The sequence below is a fragment of the Typopeltis vanoorti genome, chromosome 6 (genome assembly GCF_054136105.1).
Source record: "Typopeltis vanoorti isolate ZY-2024b chromosome 6, IOZ_Tvanoo_1.0, whole genome shotgun sequence".
Classification (NCBI taxonomy): Eukaryota; Metazoa; Arthropoda; class Arachnida; order Uropygi; family Thelyphonidae; genus Typopeltis; species Typopeltis vanoorti.
In genome coordinates, this window is record NC_143554.1 from 8,247,840 (window position 1) to 8,269,849 (window position 22,010).

General features: G+C 38.1%; 1 protein-coding gene across 1 annotated transcript in view; it reads right to left on the reverse strand.

Annotated features, from left to right (window-relative positions):
- Positions 1 to 22,010, reverse strand: part of LOC150105267 (uncharacterized) — a 163,201-nt gene that overhangs the window by 111,689 nt on the left and 29,502 nt on the right. The window contains exons 2-4 of the mRNA XM_090394035.1: positions 17,426 to 17,763; positions 8,021 to 8,171; positions 658 to 1,028 (exon numbers count right to left, since the gene is read on the reverse strand). Of these exons, the coding sequence (XP_090250161.1) occupies positions 658 to 1,028; positions 8,021 to 8,171; positions 17,426 to 17,481 (578 nt within the window). The 5' untranslated portion in view covers positions 17,482 to 17,763. The remainder of the gene's footprint in view (positions 1 to 657; positions 1,029 to 8,020; positions 8,172 to 17,425; positions 17,764 to 22,010) is intronic.

Genomic DNA, 22,010 nt, shown 5'->3' on the forward strand with positions numbered 1-22,010 from the left:
TTTTTCTTTTTCGCGGAGAATTATCGGGGGGACTTTTTTCTTTTTTTCCGGCACTGTTTGTGAGGGTGTTTCATTTTCCATATGATCATCCTCGGTTCTGCGACTTTTACTCGTGTGTTCTTTTGTGAAGTCTGTCTGACTGTGGTTCTCAGCTAGGGAGATGGTCGTGTTGTTGATCTCTTCAACTTCGTCCTCGATATCTTCGGGTTCATCTGGTTGAGTGTACAGGTTTAGGAAACCTGGCCATTCCGTATCGAATTTTTTAAGTAATAATTTAAATAGTTTTAGTGCTTGATCTTTGTTTAGATGCTGTAGAAGGTCATTAAAGTTATCCATGTCTGTTCTATTCGTTGTAAAATCTAGTAGGTGGTGATTGGGGAACTGCGTATGAGCGCAAGTAGAAAATCCCACAGGTCTTGAGACCTGCCAGCAGAAATTCTGTAGAGGATATCGCAGATGCAAAGGACTGCCAGCAATATCAAATTAAATTTCACAAAACGAGGAACGCTTACCTCGCTATATCATTCGAAAATCCAAAAATATCACTAATCAAAACGCGAGACTAATATGCGAGCCCCCATCTTGTTCCTCATTCATTAGTAGAAACAGAATTATCACAATCATTTAAAGTGAATGCTAACCAATAAATGCACTTACCGTGATGTCCACCGATAGTTCATTATTTTGTTCCACAGGTTGGTCACAGGACGTATTTTTCTGTGCAAAGGCGGCAAGACGTATCGTTTCACAAAATATTTATAGAAAACAATTACGTAGGCCGTTGCCGTGATGATGATCAAAAACATCCCCCTATCGCACCAACTGTCTTCCATCTTCATGTTGTAGATAGCAAAACCGAAATACACCTTGTACGTAATAAAAAGTAACACAAATAAAATCCTTTTAAGAGTTCTTTTGTGCCTTTTAAAGCACCGTTTAATCATGGAAAGCGGTACACAAAACCAGGGAAGCGTTTCTGAAGGAGCAACATTGTCGTCAGGAGTGTAAGCTGTAGCTCCGTCTTCTCTCTAAAGTCCAAATGCATAAAGAATGTTTACATTAGCAGGATTACTAATACAGCATTTTTCATATTCAAAAAAGAAATACTATTCACACGAATGTAACTGTTTAGCATTTAACACATTAATCAAATACCACTGCGACAATACGCATTTTAATTCGCACGAAATATAAACAAATAATTGCAGATATAATGGTGTCACCATTTATCAGAACAGTTATACCTGAAGCCATTTGAGGTGCTTCAGAATATTTTGTTTTGCAAGTAAAATTAATTAAATTCACTTGACCAGTTTTAATAGCAATCTTAAATAATTTCAATTATATTCCATTAAGACAGAAGTTACTATTTCTCATCGTTTTATTAACAAAAATAGTTCAATTATAGCGAGAGAAAAAACCCATTCAACTTAACAGAGTTTGTATAACTCTGTTAAGTTGAATGGGTTCTAATAAATTCTAAGCTTAATTTTCAATTGTCAATATTTCCGTCCTTTTTGAGAAATGAATAGCCATAAAACTAATAGCTATCCTAAATACTGAAAAAACTTTCGCCATTCCATCCAGCAAGGGCGAAGTGATGACAGTTCACTTGCTTTGCCAAAAAAAAAAAGCGATTTTGGAAACCTAAACTCAACTACCTGAAAAATTTGGTGAGCCTCCAAATCTTTATCGTTTTGTCCATCCATAGAGGATCTAGGGCTATCTAATATCAAAATAGTGTGTCATTTTGTGTGCATGTAAATGCGTTATATTGGAACAAAAATCGGAATGCTCAATTTTTGTGCCAAATTGCAGTCAAATCTGTTCAGTCGGAAGTTAGAAATAACTTGTTGATGAAAGAACCAAAAGTTCTATTTGTAAGAACCTTATTCGTTCGTAAAAATATTTTGCGAACTGCGACCAACAAGGAGATTCCTAATCCAGTCAAAAAACACCAATGCTGAAAACTAAAATCAGATGTGGCTCGAACTTGTTTCCCATCAAATGAGAAATTAGAAATATATGTATTAGTAAACTAGAAATTACTTTTGTCAAAGTATTGCATTTTGTTGCCTTATTTTAGGCAACAAAATCGAATCTACTGATGAAGCCCTGTTGGTTAAGTGGTAGTAGTACTGCACTTAAGTCTAAATGAGCAAAAAAATGTAAATAGAAAAATTACTCTCAAGTCTCAATAATTGGAGCCATAAGCAGCGTAGCTCGCCACAGGTTTAATCCACAGCTGTTAAAAGACCCGCGCACTGGTGCTATGTCAACGTTGGGCTGTACATCAAATTTAACCTCAACATATGAAGATTTGGGTGAAGTTTACTTCATTTATTGAAAATTATTTTGGTTAGAGTGAATTCTGTCCTCTTCTATGGTTGTGAGGCCTGGACTTCATTGAGGGAAGATGAGAGGAGATTCCTGTCTTTTGAAATGAAAACTTACAGAAGACTTTTGAGAATTCGCTATAACGCTCACGAAACCAACAAAAATGTCCGAAAACTGATTGATTCAATAGACGGGAGAAAAAGGGAAAATATTCTGATCATCAGAAGAAGCCAGATGAAATGGTTCAGACATGTGGACAGTGCTAATGGCATTCCAAAGCAAGCACTAGAAGGAATCGTTCCAGGATCAAGGGTTAGGAGGACCGACCTCGATTAAAATGGACTAATTTCTCTCTTTCTCAACTGACATCAAGAATCAATAACAAGAGACCGGGATGATTGGAGGAGGCTAACAAAGAATATCATCTACCAGCCATGAGTGACCCAACGATCCGTTTAGGACTACGGGAGAGAAAGAAAAAATTTTGTTTAGAGACACCTGTGGAGAAGAAAAAAAAAAAAAGAAAAGAAAGAAAAGAAAAAAGTTGCGAATAACTTACTTTTTTTTCTTTCTTTTTCCCGGCTTCACGAAGAAGACATTACAAGTGAAAATTCCAGTGTAGGAAGTGAAAGTTGTCCCGCACAGACAAGCAATAAAAGAACGTCCAATGTCTGATGATTCTGACTTAATGACAGTTTTTAGTCTTCAACTGCTGCCTTAATTTGAATCAACCTCTTCCGGTACTACCCCCCCTCCCACCCTTTATAAATTTCTCTTCATTTAAGTAATGTAATTTGGATAATTCAGCTACAAAGGGAGGGGGGGGCATTAATAAACGGCGATTTTCTTTAAACCTAATAGTGATCAGTTTTCAAATTAGAAGCTGGGCTAATTCTATCTAAAAGTAATTAAAGTTGACCGAAAACTTGCAAACTAACAAAAAGATGAAACAACTATAAACTATTTTCCCCTAGCTTTTCATGATCTAGAGTACGAATATGAAAATATTTTTCTTTATTGGCACATGGTGTATAGTGTTTGTGGATAGATCCTGAACAGATAAGTAATATTTTGAGTAATAATTGGTGAATTTGCATAGTATTTACATAGTATTGTTTACTTTTAGTATTTTAGCGTGTCTGGGTGATTTGTGTGTGTGTGTGTGTGTGTGTGTGTGTGTGTGTGTGTGTGTGTGTGTGTGTGTGTGTGTGTGTGTGTGTGTGTATTTTAATAGTAAATTAAAATGTCCACATAGCTCCCATAAAGAGGAATACAAAGATGGCGTCCAGGTCGCCATATTTGTCTAAACATTTTAACTTAAAGGATTTGATTCAGTGTACCGTTTGCGAAATGTATGCGTTGAGGAGAGCGGTTGGAGTCTGGTTAAACAACGATAGTGGAGTGAATGTGTGCAAAAAGTGTAAAGAATGTGAGGATTTAAAGAGAGCGTTAAAAGTGAGAATGAAAGTACACATACAGAACAAATGAATGAATCATCGAAGAATAAAAATGATGACACTGACGCAATGAATGAGATCGCTCTATTACGCGGAGCGATACACAGGGCAAATCGGAGGCTGGAGCGTTGGCAAAAATGTTTACCAAGCATATCGACTAATAATCGGCAAAAGTATGATAGAAAAAATAAAGGAATGATAGCGAGTCCAAACAAAATGAAAGGGCGAGTGTTGTATGGAGATTCTTTAGTAAGAGGTGTGTTAGTTGAGAGTTTAACAAAATCGTACCAACCTGGTGCGAACGATAAGAATGTAAGCGAGTCGATTGGAATGCAAAAGCAGCGGGTGAAAGAATTGGTAGTGGTAGCAGGTACAAATGATTTGAAAGGAGACAAAATGGCTATGAGTGATGATGAGAAGGAATTGCTTGAGGTAGCAAAAGAGAAGAGTGAGAGAGTTAGATTTGAGTCTGTTGCTGCGGTATGACAGTGAAGAGTATAGAAGGAGGGCCATAATTGTTAATGACTTTATGCGTGAATTATGCAGAATGAGTGGTGTGGAATTTGTGGATGTGTGGAATGAGTTCGATGGGCGAAAGGATTTACATAAAATGGATGATTTACATTTGAATGGATTTGGTGTATGAAGACTTGAAAAGGTGTTGTCGAATGTAGTGGAGGTTAATGTGCAGAATCAGGGAAACTAGATATTAAGGGGGGGGGGGAGAAGATATGCAGACTTTAGGGAGACAGTTGAGTGTGTGATTGTGTGTAATATGCCCAAGCGAGTAGGAAAGACCACGAATCAGAATGGGATAGTTAGTATACGGCATCAAAATAGGGATGGGACAAATCGGCTTCTGCAATTCATGTATGCTAATACCAGAAGTATTAGGAACAAGAAGGAAGAATTTTTGGCCTTGATTGGCACTTCCAGACCACAGGTTATTGGCATTAGTGAAGCATGACTGACGGCTGACAGAAAATGACACAGCTAGTGGGATTGAATGTGAGGGGTATGGTGTGTTCAGGAGTGACAGGGAGAATAAAATTGGGGGGATAAGTGTTATTGATGATAGCTGATGAGCTACAGCCAAGGTGAATAGAAGTGGAACTGCAGGATAGAGAAAAGAGCACATTTGAAGCTATTTGGTGCGAGATTGAAACTAGCAGAACAAAATATACAATTGGGTGCTGCTATAGACCAGGTGATGGAATAGATGGTGGAGATAGTATGCATAAGCAAAAAGAAGAAATGAGTGGAAGGAGGATAATTATTATGTGAGATTTTAACTATGGTAACATTGATTGGAAGGAGGAGAGGACACATGGGAGGAAGGAATTGGATTTTATGCGGTTATTAAGGAATAACTATCTGCGACAGCATGTAATGGAAAACACTAGGGGTCAGAGAGTGCTTGACCTAGTAACTGCATCTGAGAATTTGGCTGTAACGAATATGACCACGTTGCCACCAATTGGTGAGAGTGACCATAGGGTCTTGACTTGGGAGGTGGCTAAAGGTATGGAATTTACAATTAAGACAGGGTACATGTGGAATTATCGCACTAATAAGTATGACAAGCTTAGGAGTTTGATTGGTTCAGTGCCATGGCATGTACAACTGCAAGGGCTAGAAGTTGATAGTGCATGGGAGGCAGTTAAGAGGTGTTTGCATGAAGCAGTGGATGACTGTATACCTAGAGTCCGAATAATAAATCAAATAGGGGTTAAATGGATGAATAACACCATTAAGCTTCAGCTGCAAAAAAAGAAACAACTATGGAGGGAATTTAAGGAGAAAGGTGACTGGCAGGCACATGAACAGTATAAAGCGCAGGCCAGACGGTTAACGAGTGTGGTAAGAAAAGCAAAAAAGGATTATGAAAGAACATTGGCCATGCAGGCTAAAGATAATCCCAAACAGTTTTTTCAATATGTTGCAAGTAAAAGAAAAAATGTATATGACAGAATGATTTTAAAGAATGCAGATTGTAGGGAGGTAACCAAATCAGTTTATATAGTTGATTTACAGAGCGAGCACTTTGCAAGAATATATCATCCAGGTGGTAACATTGCAGAAATGAATGAACCAATAGATTATAGGGAAACTGTGGTGAATGAACTAGAGGTGAGTAGTCTATTGCAAAACCTCAATGTCAATACATCTGTGGGATTGGAGAGTATACCAGCTCGTGTCATACGTGAAGCAGCTAAAGAATTGTCAGTACTCTTGACCATTTTGTTTAATTTGAGTCTCGGGTCTGGGTCAGTCCCGAGGGGGTGGAAAGAGGGGAAAATAGTTCCACTGCATAAAGGTGGTTCCAAGACTGCTGTTGTAAATTACCGACCGATTAGCATATCAGGAATCGTTGTCAAGGTCTTGGAGAAATTAGTCAAGAAAAGAATACAGGATTGGATAGATGAAAATGGGATACTGTATGGGGGACAACATGGTTTTATGAAGGGTAGATCATGCCTCAGTAACTTGCTCACGTTTTATAACACAGTGACGGCTGAACTGGATAAGGGTAATGGATTTACAGTGATTCTACTGGACCTTTCCAAGGCCTTTGACAGGATACCACATGGAATTCTAATCCGTAAACTACAACATATGGGAATGGATATAGGGTTGGTGAGATGGATAGGAGGGTAGTTGATGGAGAGATACCAGAGAGTGGTTTATTCAGGAGTTGAGTCCAAAAGATGGCTTGTGACTAGGTGTGCCACAAGGTTCTGTTCTTGGGCCAATACTTTTCAATTTGTTCATTAACGATATAGGAAAGGGATCTGAGAGGAAGTGTTTACTTGTTTGCTGATGATGCAATGTTGGGTAGAGCAATTGTGAATGCACAGGTTGTCAAAATTTTGCAAGATGATTTGGATAGTTTGGAGGACTGGGCTAAGGAAAATGGATGTCAATTTAATGTGGCAAAGTGTAAGGTTATGCATCTTGGGGTGAAAAGATTAGCAGCAGTATATCACGTTGGTGGAACTGTACTCCAAGAGATTGATGAGGCCAGGAATTTGGGAGCGTTGGTGGATAGGGAGTTGAAGTTTAGGGGGCACATCACAAAAGTGGCTAAATCAGCTCATCAAATCATTTGGCTTCTGAAAAATACTTTAACAAGTAGAGACAAACAAGTTATTGTTCCTCTGTATTGAGCCTTAATAAGACCCCATCTAGACTACTGTGCCCAGATATGGACGCCAGGGTTTCTTCTTGATGGGGAGGAGGTGGGGAGGATCCAGAGACGAGTGACCAAGATGATAGCAGGTCTGTGGAATGAATCTTATGAGAACAGGTTGAAGACTTGTGGGTTGCAAAAATTGGTTGATAGGCAGAAAAGGGGTGTATGATTGAGACATTCAAATTACTGAAGGGTTTCTATAAGATTAATTCAGAGAATAGGACTGTTGGTGGGAGGACTAGGGGGCCATACATGGAAGCTGGGCAAGAATGTGGTTATCAGGGGTGTTAGAGCTAGGTTTTTTACTTGGAGAGTGGTGAATGAGTTGAATAAGCTGCCAGTCTGTTATGGGTGCTCTGACCGTGAATGAGTTCAAGGCGAGGTATGATAGATATTGTGTGAATGTCGAATAGTTGTTCTTAACATGATGTTAGGGCCTCCCTCGATGAGTCTGTCGACTCCTTGGACTTGCCCGGAATAATAATAATAATTTATCAGCCATGCGAGAACTACAATTCTTTAATAAAAGATGCGATGCCTTTACTTTTATATAAAAATCCAGATTTTTTTTTATTTGCATGCCGAATTAATACATGTACATTGGAGATATTTAGTGAATTTTGTTTAAGAAAAATAAAAGTACACGCGAATTTCAATGAAATTAAGATGCTATCAGCTTCAACAAATCGTTTGTAGTAACTACAGGAGTGCTGTCATCTATGGGCAACTTCGGCAATTTTCTTGATTGCGCTTCGTATATTGGATGGGAGATATAACGTTGCCGCTCTCCGTAGTTTCGAATCCCATTGTAGCACGGACGTTGCAGAACGAATTCAGGTGGTCGATCACTCTCATTACCCGGTGTGAGACTCATCTTGCTTAATGGGTCTCCCAAATGGCTCGAGCCCACCCACTATACCAATGTACTACAGGTTTACGTTTCGTTCGCGATTCACGTTTGGTATTACAACGAAAACTAAAAATATCAACAATCATCTGAGAATGGAAAAGAAAAAAAAAATAAGTCACTTACAACCATAGCGTCTCCTATATAACCCATGTTGATATAAACGGGAGGTTGATAGGAATCGGGAGACTTGTCTTCGGCACGGGGAAGCCCATCAGAGATTCCCCCGTCTGCAGTTTCCTCAGTTGATGAAAAGTACTTCATTTTATATGAATCCCTGGAAAAATAAAATTTTCTTTTGAAAAGCGGTATTCAGCAACATGATAAATATTTCTGAATTTTAAATAAAGTAAAAGCAATTTATGCCTTGAATGATTTAATGCAAACCTGAAAACTCTGAACGACGTTATGTTCCGGTCATAAGTGATTAAGGTCAAGATAAAACAATTTTGAAGAATACTTCACTTTGGCTGTATTTAAACCTGTAAATTTCTGGCTGAAAATTTGCGTCTTGAAATGCCTTTGAATTAGAGAGCTGAAGGGACAATCATGGAAATTACGGGGTGATTACGTGTTTCACTTTATCTTAAAAAAAGGTATCAATTAGGGAAATAAAAATAAACTTAAGAAAAAATATAGGATTTTAAAAAATGCAATAAAAAAACAACACTACGCAAATTCAGAAAAAGGGATCATAAAATCCAATTTTTTAGTATTAAAAAAAAAAAAAAACACTGAAAATAAATTAAAAATAAACTGAAAAGTTTTCTCTCTTTTATTATTCCGAAAGAATCAAAACACCGAAATAACACAAATTAAAGAATATTCTGACTTTATTAATGACAAAGGAAGTTAGAAGAAATCAAAGCGAACACGAGTTGCGAATTGGACATGCTAGAGATTATGAGGTAGCGTTAAGTTTATCAACAGTGTAGAAATCATATGCACTCACAAGATGGCCTAAGTGACTAGAAAGATTCGATCCCTTAAACTTCGGCTATTTTATAATCATTTAAAAAAAAAAAAAGAACTTTGAAATGAGAGCTTTCATAACTCAATCGATATACACCAAGCCATTTAGTTGGAAATATCCGCGATCGATTCCCGTCTGAGACGCAAAATTTTATTAGGACTTTTCGACTGAAGGTGAGTTAGTCGGTCTCATACGGAAGAGGTTCAAATGCTGCAAACCGGCCTCCATTACCTTAGAGGGGATGCAGCAGAGGCTTGAAAGCCGGGCTGTATTAAATTGCCCGAAATTCCTAATCAGGGGATATAACGTCTTGGACAGACGAGAATTGGAGGATGATACGTTGAAATATATACATACCATCATGCCACTTTTGTTATCAACTACCTAAGAACAGCAAAAGATTTTCAATAAGCAGGAAATACAAATTTCTCTTCATCTCTTAGTGGAAACTGTTTATTTAATTAGAACCGGAGGAAGAGTCAAAATTAACGGAATCCGTTTTGTTGATGGAAGAGTTCTCTTGAAAGGATGTGCAAAAGATCTGAACAGAAATAAAACAGATGCCATGATGAACGACAAAATAATACTGAAATGATTGGTGTTGAAAAGTCAAGAGTTGATTCTTGTATTTACTTGGGGAAAGAGAAAGATGCAACGAGGAGAAAGCTAAGAAATTTCCTCCAACGCATCATGCATTCAGATATGCAAATAACCAAATAAATCAAAAGATAACGTAAAGTGGCCTAAATTATTACTAAAATGGCGATTTATGGATGTAGTAGTTAGACAGGGAAGACAAAAGAAAACGTAAGATGAGAGGAACTTAAAGAAGAATGGAATGGAATCTTCGTCCAAGCAAAGGTCTGATTAAGGTTGAAGATTGCTGTGCGTGTAGGGCCCCACAAAATTCAATGCTGAAATGTAAAGTAATGCGTCACGGTTACTATGTAAGAATTTGATGCGAAGAACTAAAAGATTGTTGGATTCTGATTATGTAGAGATTAGAGTAATTATTATTTGGTTCAGAATCCAACATGATCTTTCATCACAATGGCTACGTTTGTAAATATTATTTAATGTATATAACTTATTTTAAAATTTAATATTCATATAACTACCTTAATTTTGTCTAATATTTAATTATTTAATCAAAGATATATGTATTAATAATGAAAAGACTGTATTAAACATTAATAAGTTATTTTATTTATTGTTATGTCAATATTATAGGAATTTGTATCTGATAAATTAACTGCACATTAATTGAAATATAAATATTCGTTATTTATTCCTGTGTGTGAAAGTTTAACGTTATGCAATACCTCAATTTTATTATATTTTGTTTGGTTGTCATGGAAACGTATGTAAGTGAACGAGCACGTTTTTTGGAACAGAACGTGGGGAGAAAGCTGAAAGTTTACTAAGAAGGAATTAGTTAAAGAGATCACGAGAAGAATTTAGGCGGGAAAAACTGATATAAAACGAGAGGAACGCTGGAAAAGAAAAAGCAATAATTTCAAATGAAAGGTGAATTTAATCCACCGTGAGATGCGGTGATTAATAATATCCTTGGAGGGTAATGGATGGCAATGCTGTAGCAAATGAAGTTCCAACTGAGGCTCAGCTATTGCTGTTACCCTCCTGCCATGATCAGAGCTTTAATAGCTCAATAACACCTTATCCCTACACTTTCCTCTACAGATAACGGGGAAGATGAAAAGCATTCTTGCTTCGCCCCTTTAAGCCAGTCCTTATAAGGACTATAAAGAAAAAGCATTAGAGATTTATTAGAGAGGGATTGGTATTAGGTTGGAATCGGAGCATTCGGCATTCGAAAATCACAGTGCAATAATAGCGAGTCGGCAAGTCACTCAAGCAGCTAAATAAAGTCTACTAGTCGAGAAGCGGTTAACTTATAAGTTTCGGAATAACAAATAAGGCTACGGAAGATAGCTAAGTGATTACGGATAGACTAGCTATTACTTGAGTTGAGATTTAATTTCAGGGCCGACCTGTCAAGGACACACAGAATCCTGAAGTAAAACACGAAGTTACTAGAGGTAGAGGCCGTAAAATTGATTGTGTTTAGAATTATAGTGCCTAAAGAATTAATTGAATGCCGGAGGAATGAACAACTGTGCATATAAAACCCCAAGTTAAGAATTATTGTGCTCAGTAGTAATCAGTAGTGCTTCATACAAGAACGTCTGATTATATGTATTGTGCCCGTGAATTAATTCAGTTAATGCTTAGAAGATTTATTTTAATAAGTGCTGCTTACTGTTAAACGTGCTTGTGGTTATAAAAAGTGTTTGTGTATAAGTAGATGAAGATAAAAGATTATCGGTAAGATTATTCCAACCTTAATATTTCTGTACAGAGAAGTGTGCGAGTTTCATCCTAGAATTTCCTTATGTTAACAGTAACTATCGCGAAGATTAACTGAAGTGAAAATTTAAAAGGGTTTGCTTGTAAAGCGGTGTTACTGCGATTTTATTGTATTTTGGAACTTAAGGAACTGTGAGAAGACTATCAGAGATGACAAATTTACCATTGTCAGAGTTTGTATGACAGTATTATAGGAAAGGCGGAAGTGTTTCTAATAACTTAATTAGTGATTTAATCTTGAGTGTATAATTTGTGATTATAAAATTAAATATTTGTTTTTGTTTATCTAAAGTTGTATTTTGCCTGAATCTCTTTTACTGCACCATTCATAAAATATTCGAACCAATGCGGGTAAATTAAGTAAGTCAAATATACTCGGCCAGTATATATTTTAAGGAGAGATAGTAGCTAAAATCCTACCAGAATACATTGGTCCTGTACCAATCATCCACAAAAAAGAAGAAATAGATGAAGCAATAAGCAATTTAACAAGCCAAATTAAAAAAGCACTAGAAGCAGTCACCAAAACCACAACCAACCACCCATCCGGTCGGCTCCCAGAAAACATAATGGACCTCATCAGAACAAAAAACAAAGCCAGGAAAAGATACCACAACACAAGAGCCCCACAGGACAAGAAAACTCTGAACAAGTTGAACAACCAAGTCAGAAAAGCACTTCAAATCCACAGGAACCAGGATTGGGACAATAAACAATCATCACTCAACCCAGAAGATCACACAATATGGAAATTTCTGAAGATTCTGCGCACTAAACACAGTCCCCTACCGCCCATGCAAACTGCTCATGGAACAGCGCACACTGATAAAGAAAAAGCAGAAGCAATAGCAGAAAACCTAGAAAAACAATGCAGCCCGTCATATGATAATATAAACATCACCCACATACATAAAGTCCACCAGCAGGTCAAGCGTACCTTAAGTCAGTCCGAAGACAAACCAGCCAGCATCACCCCCACTACTCCAGTTGAAATAACCAACATCATAAAACATCTAAACAACAAAAAAGCTCCAGGGCCAGATGGAATTACTAACAGAATCATCAAATTACTTCCTAGAAAGGCTATTATGCACCTGGTTAACATAACCAATGCAATATTGAGGATACAACACTTCCCCTCTGCATGGAAAACAGCAGACACCATACCAATAAAAAAGCCAGGAAACAATCCGCAACTCCCGCAAAGCTACCGTCCAATAAGCCTGCTTTCCAACCTGGGAAAGATTGCTGAAAAAATTATCCTTTCAAGACTACAAGAAAAATCAGACCAAATAGGAATAATTCCAAACGAACAATTCGGCTTCCGCCGTATGCACAGCACAGTGCAACAAATACACCGACTAGTGGAGCATATCACTCAAGGATACAACTGGAACCTTCACACAGCTGCAGTTTTTCTGGATATTGCCAAGGCCTTTGATAAGGTATGGCATCAAGGATTACTCTATAAACTCATTCAGGCCAACATTCCAACAAACCTTACCCGTCTAATAAAATCATACCTCACTGACAGATCCATGCAGATAAAAATAAATGGCACCATCTCAACTAGGCACAAAATCCTGGCAGGAGTACCACAGGGATCTCTTTTGGCTCCTTTACTTTTCACAATCTACGTGGCTGACATTCTACAGAACCTGAGGACTACCATCACAGCCCTATATGCTGACGACACAGCCATAATGACAAGATCTCTCCGCCCACACCTGGCGATCAGTCGTCTCCAGGATACTATCACAAAACTAGAGAAATGGTTCTCCGACTGGAGGATACAAGTAAACCCCGTCAAAAGCTCAGCTATACTGTTCACCAGACGCAAAGCCTTCATCCAAGATGATATTGAACTTCTCGGAAAAAAGATACCATGGCAGACAGAAGCCAAATACCTTGGAGTACAGCTAGACAAAAAGCTAAATTTCAACAGCCATATCAAGCTCATAGGCACAAAGACATCCAGAACCATAGCCCAACTCTATCCCCTGATCAATCGCAACAGCAAATTGGATAAACGCAACAAGCTGTTATTATATAAGATGGTAATTCGACCAGTAATCACATATGCATCCCCGGCATGGAGTCACACATCCAAATCTAACATCCAGAAACTACAGAGGATACAAAACAAATAACTGCGGATGATCTTAGACGCCCCATGGTTCGTCAGAAACAAGCAGATCCACAGAGAAACCGAAACCCCTGACATCCGTTCTCTCCTTCATGACCATGCGGAAAAGTTCTTCAGCAAGGCACATTCTCATCCCAATCCACTAATCAGACAAGCTTCCAGTTATAGTGAACATGACTATCAAAAACGCAAAAGACCCAAGGCAATCCTGCTTTCAGCAGAACAGAGCTAACTCCATAGTTCACAAAGTGCGAGCATAAGTCTCACAACCTCCCACATCAAGCTTCTCCACACAGATAAAGGGGAAAATAAAAAGCATTTTATGCTTCACCCAGCAAGCCAGTAACGTTGTTGAAGGTTGATTTTTCTTCAATTCTTGAACTAATTCAGATATATAGAGTGGCGCAATCTATAAATATAAATTTTCTCTATATTTGTATTAGAAATCAACTTATCAGTTGTTTTAGAACATCATAGTGATTAACATGTCGGATCCAAGGTAAAGATTTAGAAGTAGTAGGATCCAACAAGATCCACTAAGAATGCGTCCAGAAAAATTTTAGGAATATACAATAAACAAAACAAAAAATTTGTCATTATATACAAAGAAAACGTGCCAATAATACGGGATCGCTGCATTAAAACGTTTTATCGAACGGTATATTATCGGAAGCAGATACATGGCGCAAGTTCCGTATGGAGTAGGCGTCTTTATTCCATAACAATGCACAGTGAATGTAATCTCTCGTAAAAATAAAACACCAGAGCCTATATGTTCTCGCACAAACACACAAAGTTTTATCTTTAAAACCTTCCCCACAAGTGTGGTTATCATACCAGTCGATATATGATACTTCAATCGATCTTTCAAGAATAATAAAAGCAGCTGAGAGTGCTGTTAAAATTTTTATCAAAATATAAAAACACACTACTGGCTTATTATGCTGTAACATGAATGTTATCATTAAACCTACTCGCATTTTGATTTTTAACGCGTCGAAAAATTGAATCCTTTTATCACATTCCCAAAAATGGTTCTCCTGTGATTATGCCTACTGACTCAAGATGGTTAATGAGCCCAAATGTTACGGACGGAAGTCCGTATCTTTTGAGGAAAAAAAAGTCAAAAAGATCACGACAAAATATGCGAACTAATCATGAAAGCACTACAATTTCGATGGGCATAGGGTTAGAATTTTATTCCAGACCAGCGGCGCACTCAGGATTTAATCTTGGAGGGGGCCGAGCGCTCAGGATTTAACCTTGGGGTGGGGGGGGGGAGAGTTGAGTAGACGTTTTGCGAATACACACTACACATCGCATACGACCTATAACTGAGCATCTGCAGTGTTCGCTAATTCATTAGTAGCACACAACATAAATAAAAAAAAATGAATTTTAATTAGGAAAAGATTTTTGGAAATTTTTCTAGTGTTTTTTTCCTTTTCTTTGGGGGTGCCCGGGCCCCTTTCCCCTCCCTCCCTCCCTCTGGGTGCGCCACTGTTCCAGACGCATACCGAACATCAAGTACATTCATCCATAGGCTGACCATATTTCCTTGAGATAAAAACGAGACATTAGAATGGCACAAACGGGACGGGGGTTATGTAATATTCTGCATTCATGAAAAAGTAAGACGATAAAAAAAAAGTTTTGTTACATAAACATATTGAGCTTCCCATGATTCTTCAGTGACAGAACCCATACAAAAATGTAGGTAGATGTAGAGGGGGACTCTATTTCACGGCGATCATACTATGCCATGAATACGCAGCAAATTTCGGTCTTTCGACACCTTCTCATAAAACTCGTCACACTCCAAGACACAATTTCGATATTTAGTATCGAACAATGCGACTCCATGGTTATACAAATTAATCATATCCATGATATTGATATACGATTATAGGTTATGAATATAGGTTATGAATATAGGTTATGAATTTATGATTGACCAATATTAAAATAAATTCATAGTTTTATTAAAAACGGGACAAAATTGACATTTTTATTAAAACGACGGGACGGCCGGAAACATGAAAAAAAAAAAAAAACGGTACTGTCCCGTTCAAGACGGTATGTATGGTCAGCCTACGCATCCATCAATTACGCTCTCCAGAAGGCGCACCTGATGTGCGAGATTTTCGTAAAGGAATGGCCCACTTTTCCTTCCTTATTGAAGATACTTTATAGTCCACTGCGTCTTGTCTTATTCGAAATCTGAACAGCTGAATGGGTGCAAGGTGTGCCAATGAAAAGCGATCCTTTCAAATTCAAAAATTCTATTGCTTTTTACACGGATACCCTCGAAATATACGAAGGTATTTCGCAGACCATGTGAAATACCTTCGAGAAACACATCAAAAGATGTGTAACCGGGAATTTCATTGTCCTTTCTCGTGTATCTTCCTGAAATTCGGTTTCAAAACTAGGAAGGAAATACTGCGTGTTGTAAAAGGCGGATTTGTTACGAAGTTGAAAATCAGCTTGTCAAATCGATTTCCGATTGTAGAGACCTTGCGAAACGCAACACACACACTTAACGTGTTTCTACTGTGCACGAGGTAGATAGCAAACTTCATCGGGGAAATTTGTATTCTTTGTACTCTTGCAAAAGCACCGTTACACATTTCTGATTAGTTTCACTTCCCCCCCCCCGCAATATTTATCAAGATGTCATTCAATTTTGATCGCAAAAAAAGATAAACAGAACAAACAATGCTTTTTAAAGCAAAACTGGATCCTAAAGTTGCATGAAAATGCAAAGATTATGAGGATTAACATTTGATTGGAAAGGCGTAACACATCTCACGTGGAATTTAAAAATTAAAGGGAAAATAAAATAACAGCATTTCGTTCGAATGACTGTTTCCCCGAAAACACATGAAATCGCAGATGACAGATGTCCCCGTGTATTTAAAAGAGTAGCGCATCGCAAACTTTATAAAAGAAATACAGGAAATGTTTGTTGTGAAGGTACTGTATCCAAGTCGACAAGAAGGCTTCACAACCAAATACTCCGTTTTAAGCTCGCATTTATTTTTGTGCATCTTTGCCCAAGAACTCTTCGAAATTCGCACTCCCCACTCTAGTCCTAACTAACAACTTAAGGGTTTGGATTTCGCCATAATTTGGAGTCAAGTTCCCACTACAAACTGAGTTCATCACAGAAACAACTAAGGATCGATACTGCTTTGTAAACGGGCAACATAATTGTCCGGTTCTATTTGGAAAAAAAAAAAAAAAAAAAAAATCAAAGTTCCAATTTTAAAATTGAAGATCGGGTTCTCTATCCTTTGTATATATAAGAAATTCATGGAAAACGCACCCGTCTGACCATAGTAAAAACGGTGGCAAGCTTAACACAGCTGGGCATCAGAGCCGAAGCAAGTCTAGGCTTCAAGAATAGGCTTCGAATATGGAATGTATTGTGCGTTTGTTATGTACTTACCAAAAGTTTTAAATGCCGATTTTAAGAAGGGGGGGGGAAGGCACAAGGCAAAAGTGTTGTTTTCCTCTGATATTTTAAAGACAACATCTCAGGCCATATGGATTGCGTCTACAAGAAGCACGCTTCCTCCAAACAACAACTTTAAGTTGGTTTCCAAGCAGGAAAAGTATTCATCATAAAAACAGTAGGAACTCCACACTAATACGGTCGTACTACTTAATACCTGCTCCCAAGAAATGGGACGCGTGCATATGCTGCTTGCCACTAGTGTTTTTCTCTTATTAAATAAATGTTCGCAGTACGCTCCCTTTTGCAATGATACTAAGTCGTGGAATTGAGCATACGAATGGGGATACATTTACAATAAACTGTAATTAAGATAATTTTAAAAGAATTTAAGAAATAAAAGTATATCCAGAAAGAAATGTAACCCGTGTCATTTCAGCCACGTGCATCCAATGCGGTCTAAAACAGCGACTAATAGCATCCTCATTTCACTCACGTTGCTAGCTGAGAAGTGTAAACCTACGTACAGAACGCCCTAGAAATTACACAGAAAGTAAGAATACTCACGTTTCTGATGCGTCTTGCAGTTGCATGGTTGATCTTGAGTTGCTCTGAGCAGTCATAACAAAGGTTTCATTTCCTCATTGAACAATTCTCACCTCCTTTTCCTCTTAGCACGTTCGTGAAAGTCCGCTCACACCCTCCGAGTCATCTTGTTTGCATTTCGGGGAAATTCCTGTTGCGCATAAATATCGGAATTGTGTGCGGATTATCATTCGCAGTATTGTGACAGGAGAGAGCAGTTATCTTTGGCATGCCATTCGGATGAAGCTACCAGATAATTTGCAGGTGGGATTATCTTCATGATATGATCACATATTACCGTCATCAGTGCAGCGATATCCCTGTAAAAGAATTCGCTGTGTGACCAATAATTTACACATTATTTTCGATTATTTTTTTATATTATCCAATCATAGATTAAAGAAAGAGACGGTAGGAAAGAATTTATTTTGAATATTTTTGGCTTGGATTTATGTCCTAAACAATGAAAATTGAAAGAAAATTAATTTTTTATTTTAATATTAAAAAAAAAACTGTAGATAGGTGGACAAAAATGTACGAGCTTTCGGCAGGTCTCCACTCTACCATCACAATTTTGTTACATCAAACAACTTCCAGTCAGCAAGTGGGTTGGCATGAGGGATTACTGTTCAAGAGACAAGGCTGGAGGGGGGGGGGAGAGTTGATTGGATCAGAATACGATTTTTTTTTTTTTTTTAAATGACAAGCAATATTTTAACAGATGACCAAAAAAATAACCGGTAACACCTTTAGCAGTTTTTCGAAGTTCAAAGAAATATTTTAAGTGTACCATGACATACAACAGGCTTATGACCACTTGAGTCCCTCCTCTCTAAAAGGGGGGTTTGCTGGTTAACATCCGCAGAATATTCCTTTTACCTCCTCAGCTTTACTCCCCTATCCCCAGGTTATTGCAATGGAAAAAGTGGTTGGTTAGACCACAATTTTTTAGAATAAGCCCTGATCACTATTCTTAATATTTACCCTTAATGCAAAGCACGTCTCCTGGAGGAGATGTATGATGCTTTCTATTAAAGGCAAGGGAGCCACTACCAGGTTTATATTTAAAATAACTTGGTATCTTTAACATATATATTATATTATACCCAAGGTAAAAAACTTTCTACATCTATCTCTCATCCTGAGATTTTTATTTAATAAGGTCAAAGCACCTTATGGTAACTTGTGTTAGTAAAATATTTATAAGCTCTGTATTACTTATATACTTGGTATTTCTTAGCCTGGCTCCCACTGATGAGACCTCGATAGGTCGGAACTGGTGGGGGCTGGCTTTGAGAGGCTCTGCTTGGGGATAGGTTTTTGCCTGTCTCTGAGTAGGGCCACCGCTGAGATTATGGCTCAGGCTGGTGGTGGGGTGAGCCTGCCACTGGGTAGAGCCAACGCTGAGAAGTTCTTCTCGGTGACGGGATAAGCCTGTCACTGAGTGGAACAACGCTGAGTTGGACGGTCTTTCGGCCACTATGGAGTGGTCTAAGGATCGTCCTAATTTTTAGAGATGTCTTTACTTAAATACACCTCAATAAAGGTCGAAACCGGTCTGGGTATCTTGTAAATATATTTATTTATTTACAAACTATAAAAATTTAATTTACTTTTTAAATTTAATATAAAATATCAATCCGCATTAAAATAAGCAGCAGAATGAAAGGTTGTAGACTATAATAATTTCAATGGTTCTATACTAAATATACTAAATATTTAATTTATCCACATTTATCGAAGTCTGCTGCGACCCACAGTTGAAATAGCATCGAGTTGGACGATTAATGGCACTAAAACAAACAGCACTTACCAGAAAACTGATTGTTTTTGTTTGTCAGTGCATCCCTTACTATTTACGAAATGACTTTTTCATTCTATTTCTATCCACCGATTTAATCTCCTCTTCGTATTTTGATCTCAAAATACCCAAGATTAATGTCGCCTCTAACTCGTCGTGAAGGATCTCCATCACCGTTGATGCAACTGCGCAAAAGTGCTCAAATATCTCAAGTCCGAATTCGTGATTTTCAAAATTGTTCCAAGAACCACTGTAGAGTGGACAATTTTGACATCTCGCACTTTAAAATATCAGGGTGTCACTGAAATGCGAGCCTCAATCACGAACGGGAGAAAACAGCAATTATTGCTGCCAACGTCACACGCGAATTTTCCGTGAAAGCGAAAATCTGCATCGTCAAGGATGAAATGTCGCTTTTGGTGTTTCTATAATAGCCCCGAGGATGAGCAACCGCCCATCGTGCGAGTAACCGACGAAGCGGAAATATGGTTTCAGACTTACTAACAATAAAAAGCAACACCGCCCATTTCAAGGTAATTGGAAGTATCAGACCTACGGCGGACTAAAGATCTTAATACAACCTACTAACGATTTTAATCCATTCCTGAGAAATTCGTTAAAAAGGCTTATTTACATAAAAACAAACCATCAGAGATATGATGGAGTACGCACGTACTTTCAAATGCTCCGTAACACCGACTAATTAATCCCACAAAAACATGCGCGTGTTTCAGACGGCAGCCTGAAATTGTTTTAGTTTCCATATTTATGACACCGTTAGTTATATCGTACGAACAAAGTTCCTCGATGGACCGGGACAAAACCTGTGTGTGTAGATACTTATACAAAACGGATAGGTCATCCGCACTGTTTTAATTTTAGATTTTTTAAATCTTACTTTAATAAATAAAAAAAAAGTATCTCAGTGCTGACGCAGTACACTTAGAACGATATATGGTCTTCGGTTTTGGAAAAGAGGAGAGCGATTCTCGCCATGGCACCGCGAATGTTTATTATGACCTTTGTTCAACTAAAGGGATTTTATTTATTTAGACTAGGATGACAAGCAGGTACAACACCATCTTATATTGGTTATGTTCTAATGTCCAGTCTACCTGTTTTAAGACATGAAAAACCAGCTAACGGGAGGAAAAATGCTTCCACCCCGGCATGAATAACACACCTTCAACTGAAAAGCCCCAAATTTTCAAGTCCTAGACCACATTCGAACTAAGATCTTTCTGTCTAAAGGCCAGAGTGAGTGAGAACGACTGAGCTGTGAATATTCAACTGACGGCGAGTTAGTCTAACTCATACGGAAGTAGCAGAGATTTTGTCCTCCAAAATGGAACAAAACTGTCAAAGAACATTCACAATTAACAAACAAATTCATTGGCGAAGTCATAGGTTTAGTGGTGGAGCGGCTTCTCAAAAGATGATCGCGGGACTCCGTGGCGTTGCTAAGCAATAACAATAAAGCCGATTTGATTCATTAATGAGCATCCAGTTAATTAAATCAACTTGGATTAAACTCTCTCTCTCTTTTTACAGCACTTCCAAAAAAAGAAAAAAAAAAAACTTTTTTTTTCTCTTTTTTTGGCAATGCTGTAGACTAGAATTCAGCGTAGTAGCCAATTCTGGACGAATTTTTAGAATGTTTATAAGAAATTGTTTAAAAAATATAAAATGGTGCATCATCTTACGCAACCGGAGTTATGAAGCAATTTCGCTCTGGGTAGATAGAAATCAGCGAAATTTGGTGTTTAAGATCGTTGGATTTGTCGTGGTATCGCAGTTTTGTTTAAATCGGACAATCAGCATGGTCGAAAATGTTTTGAAAAATGGGAGGGGGGGGGGGCAACAACGCTGGCTAAAACAGAATGTAACAAAATGATTACAAACAGTACAAAAGTATTTGTTGCGGAATTACTTCTATAAGCAAGCATGGCTGTAAGGTGTTGTGATAAGGAATTGTCGTATGTCACTATACGAGAATGCCACTGCGCAACTCAGATTGACCGATCATTTTTATACTTTCAACTTTGTAATTAATCCATTTTTACGTTTTACGCTAATCCCAAAGACGATGTTTGAATTAGTGGTAAGGGTGGCCCAAGAGGTATACACCCCCACTCTAGGGACCGAATACACTCCAAAACCTTCAAGCGTTTAATGAGCAGGGCGAGGGCCTCTCAGCGGATGAAAAATCGCTTACCCGAAAGAAACTTCCTGAGATTCTATCCACACGGCCAATCGGGCTACGTAACTAATCCATTCGTTTAGAATCTGCGATATTTTCGTACGTCCTAATCGTACGGTGTTATAAATATGCTGCTTGGAAATAAATCAACGAACACTATAGTCTGAGGAAAAAACAGGCATCTCGCCCACCTTAATAAGATGTAGAACCTTCTTTCGCTGCGATGACTGCAGCAATCCTACGAGGCATCCTTTCCACAAGCGTACGATAGAGATCGAAAGGAATTTTGAACCATTCTTCCTGTAGGCGTGTAATGAGATCCAGTTCACTGTAGTTGAGATCAGGGCTCTGTGGAGACCAATCAAGTGTGGTGACGTTCATGACCATAAATCACGCAGTGACAATAGCAGCCTTGTGACATGGTGTATATTGTCTTCCTGAAAGACAATCGTTAGTTCCGTGGGGATTCTACAAAGTACGAAGCAGTGCATTGTCCAGGATGTTCAGACACCTAAAGTTCATGGCACCACAAACAGAGGTCCGAAGCCAAAACAGGACCATACCTG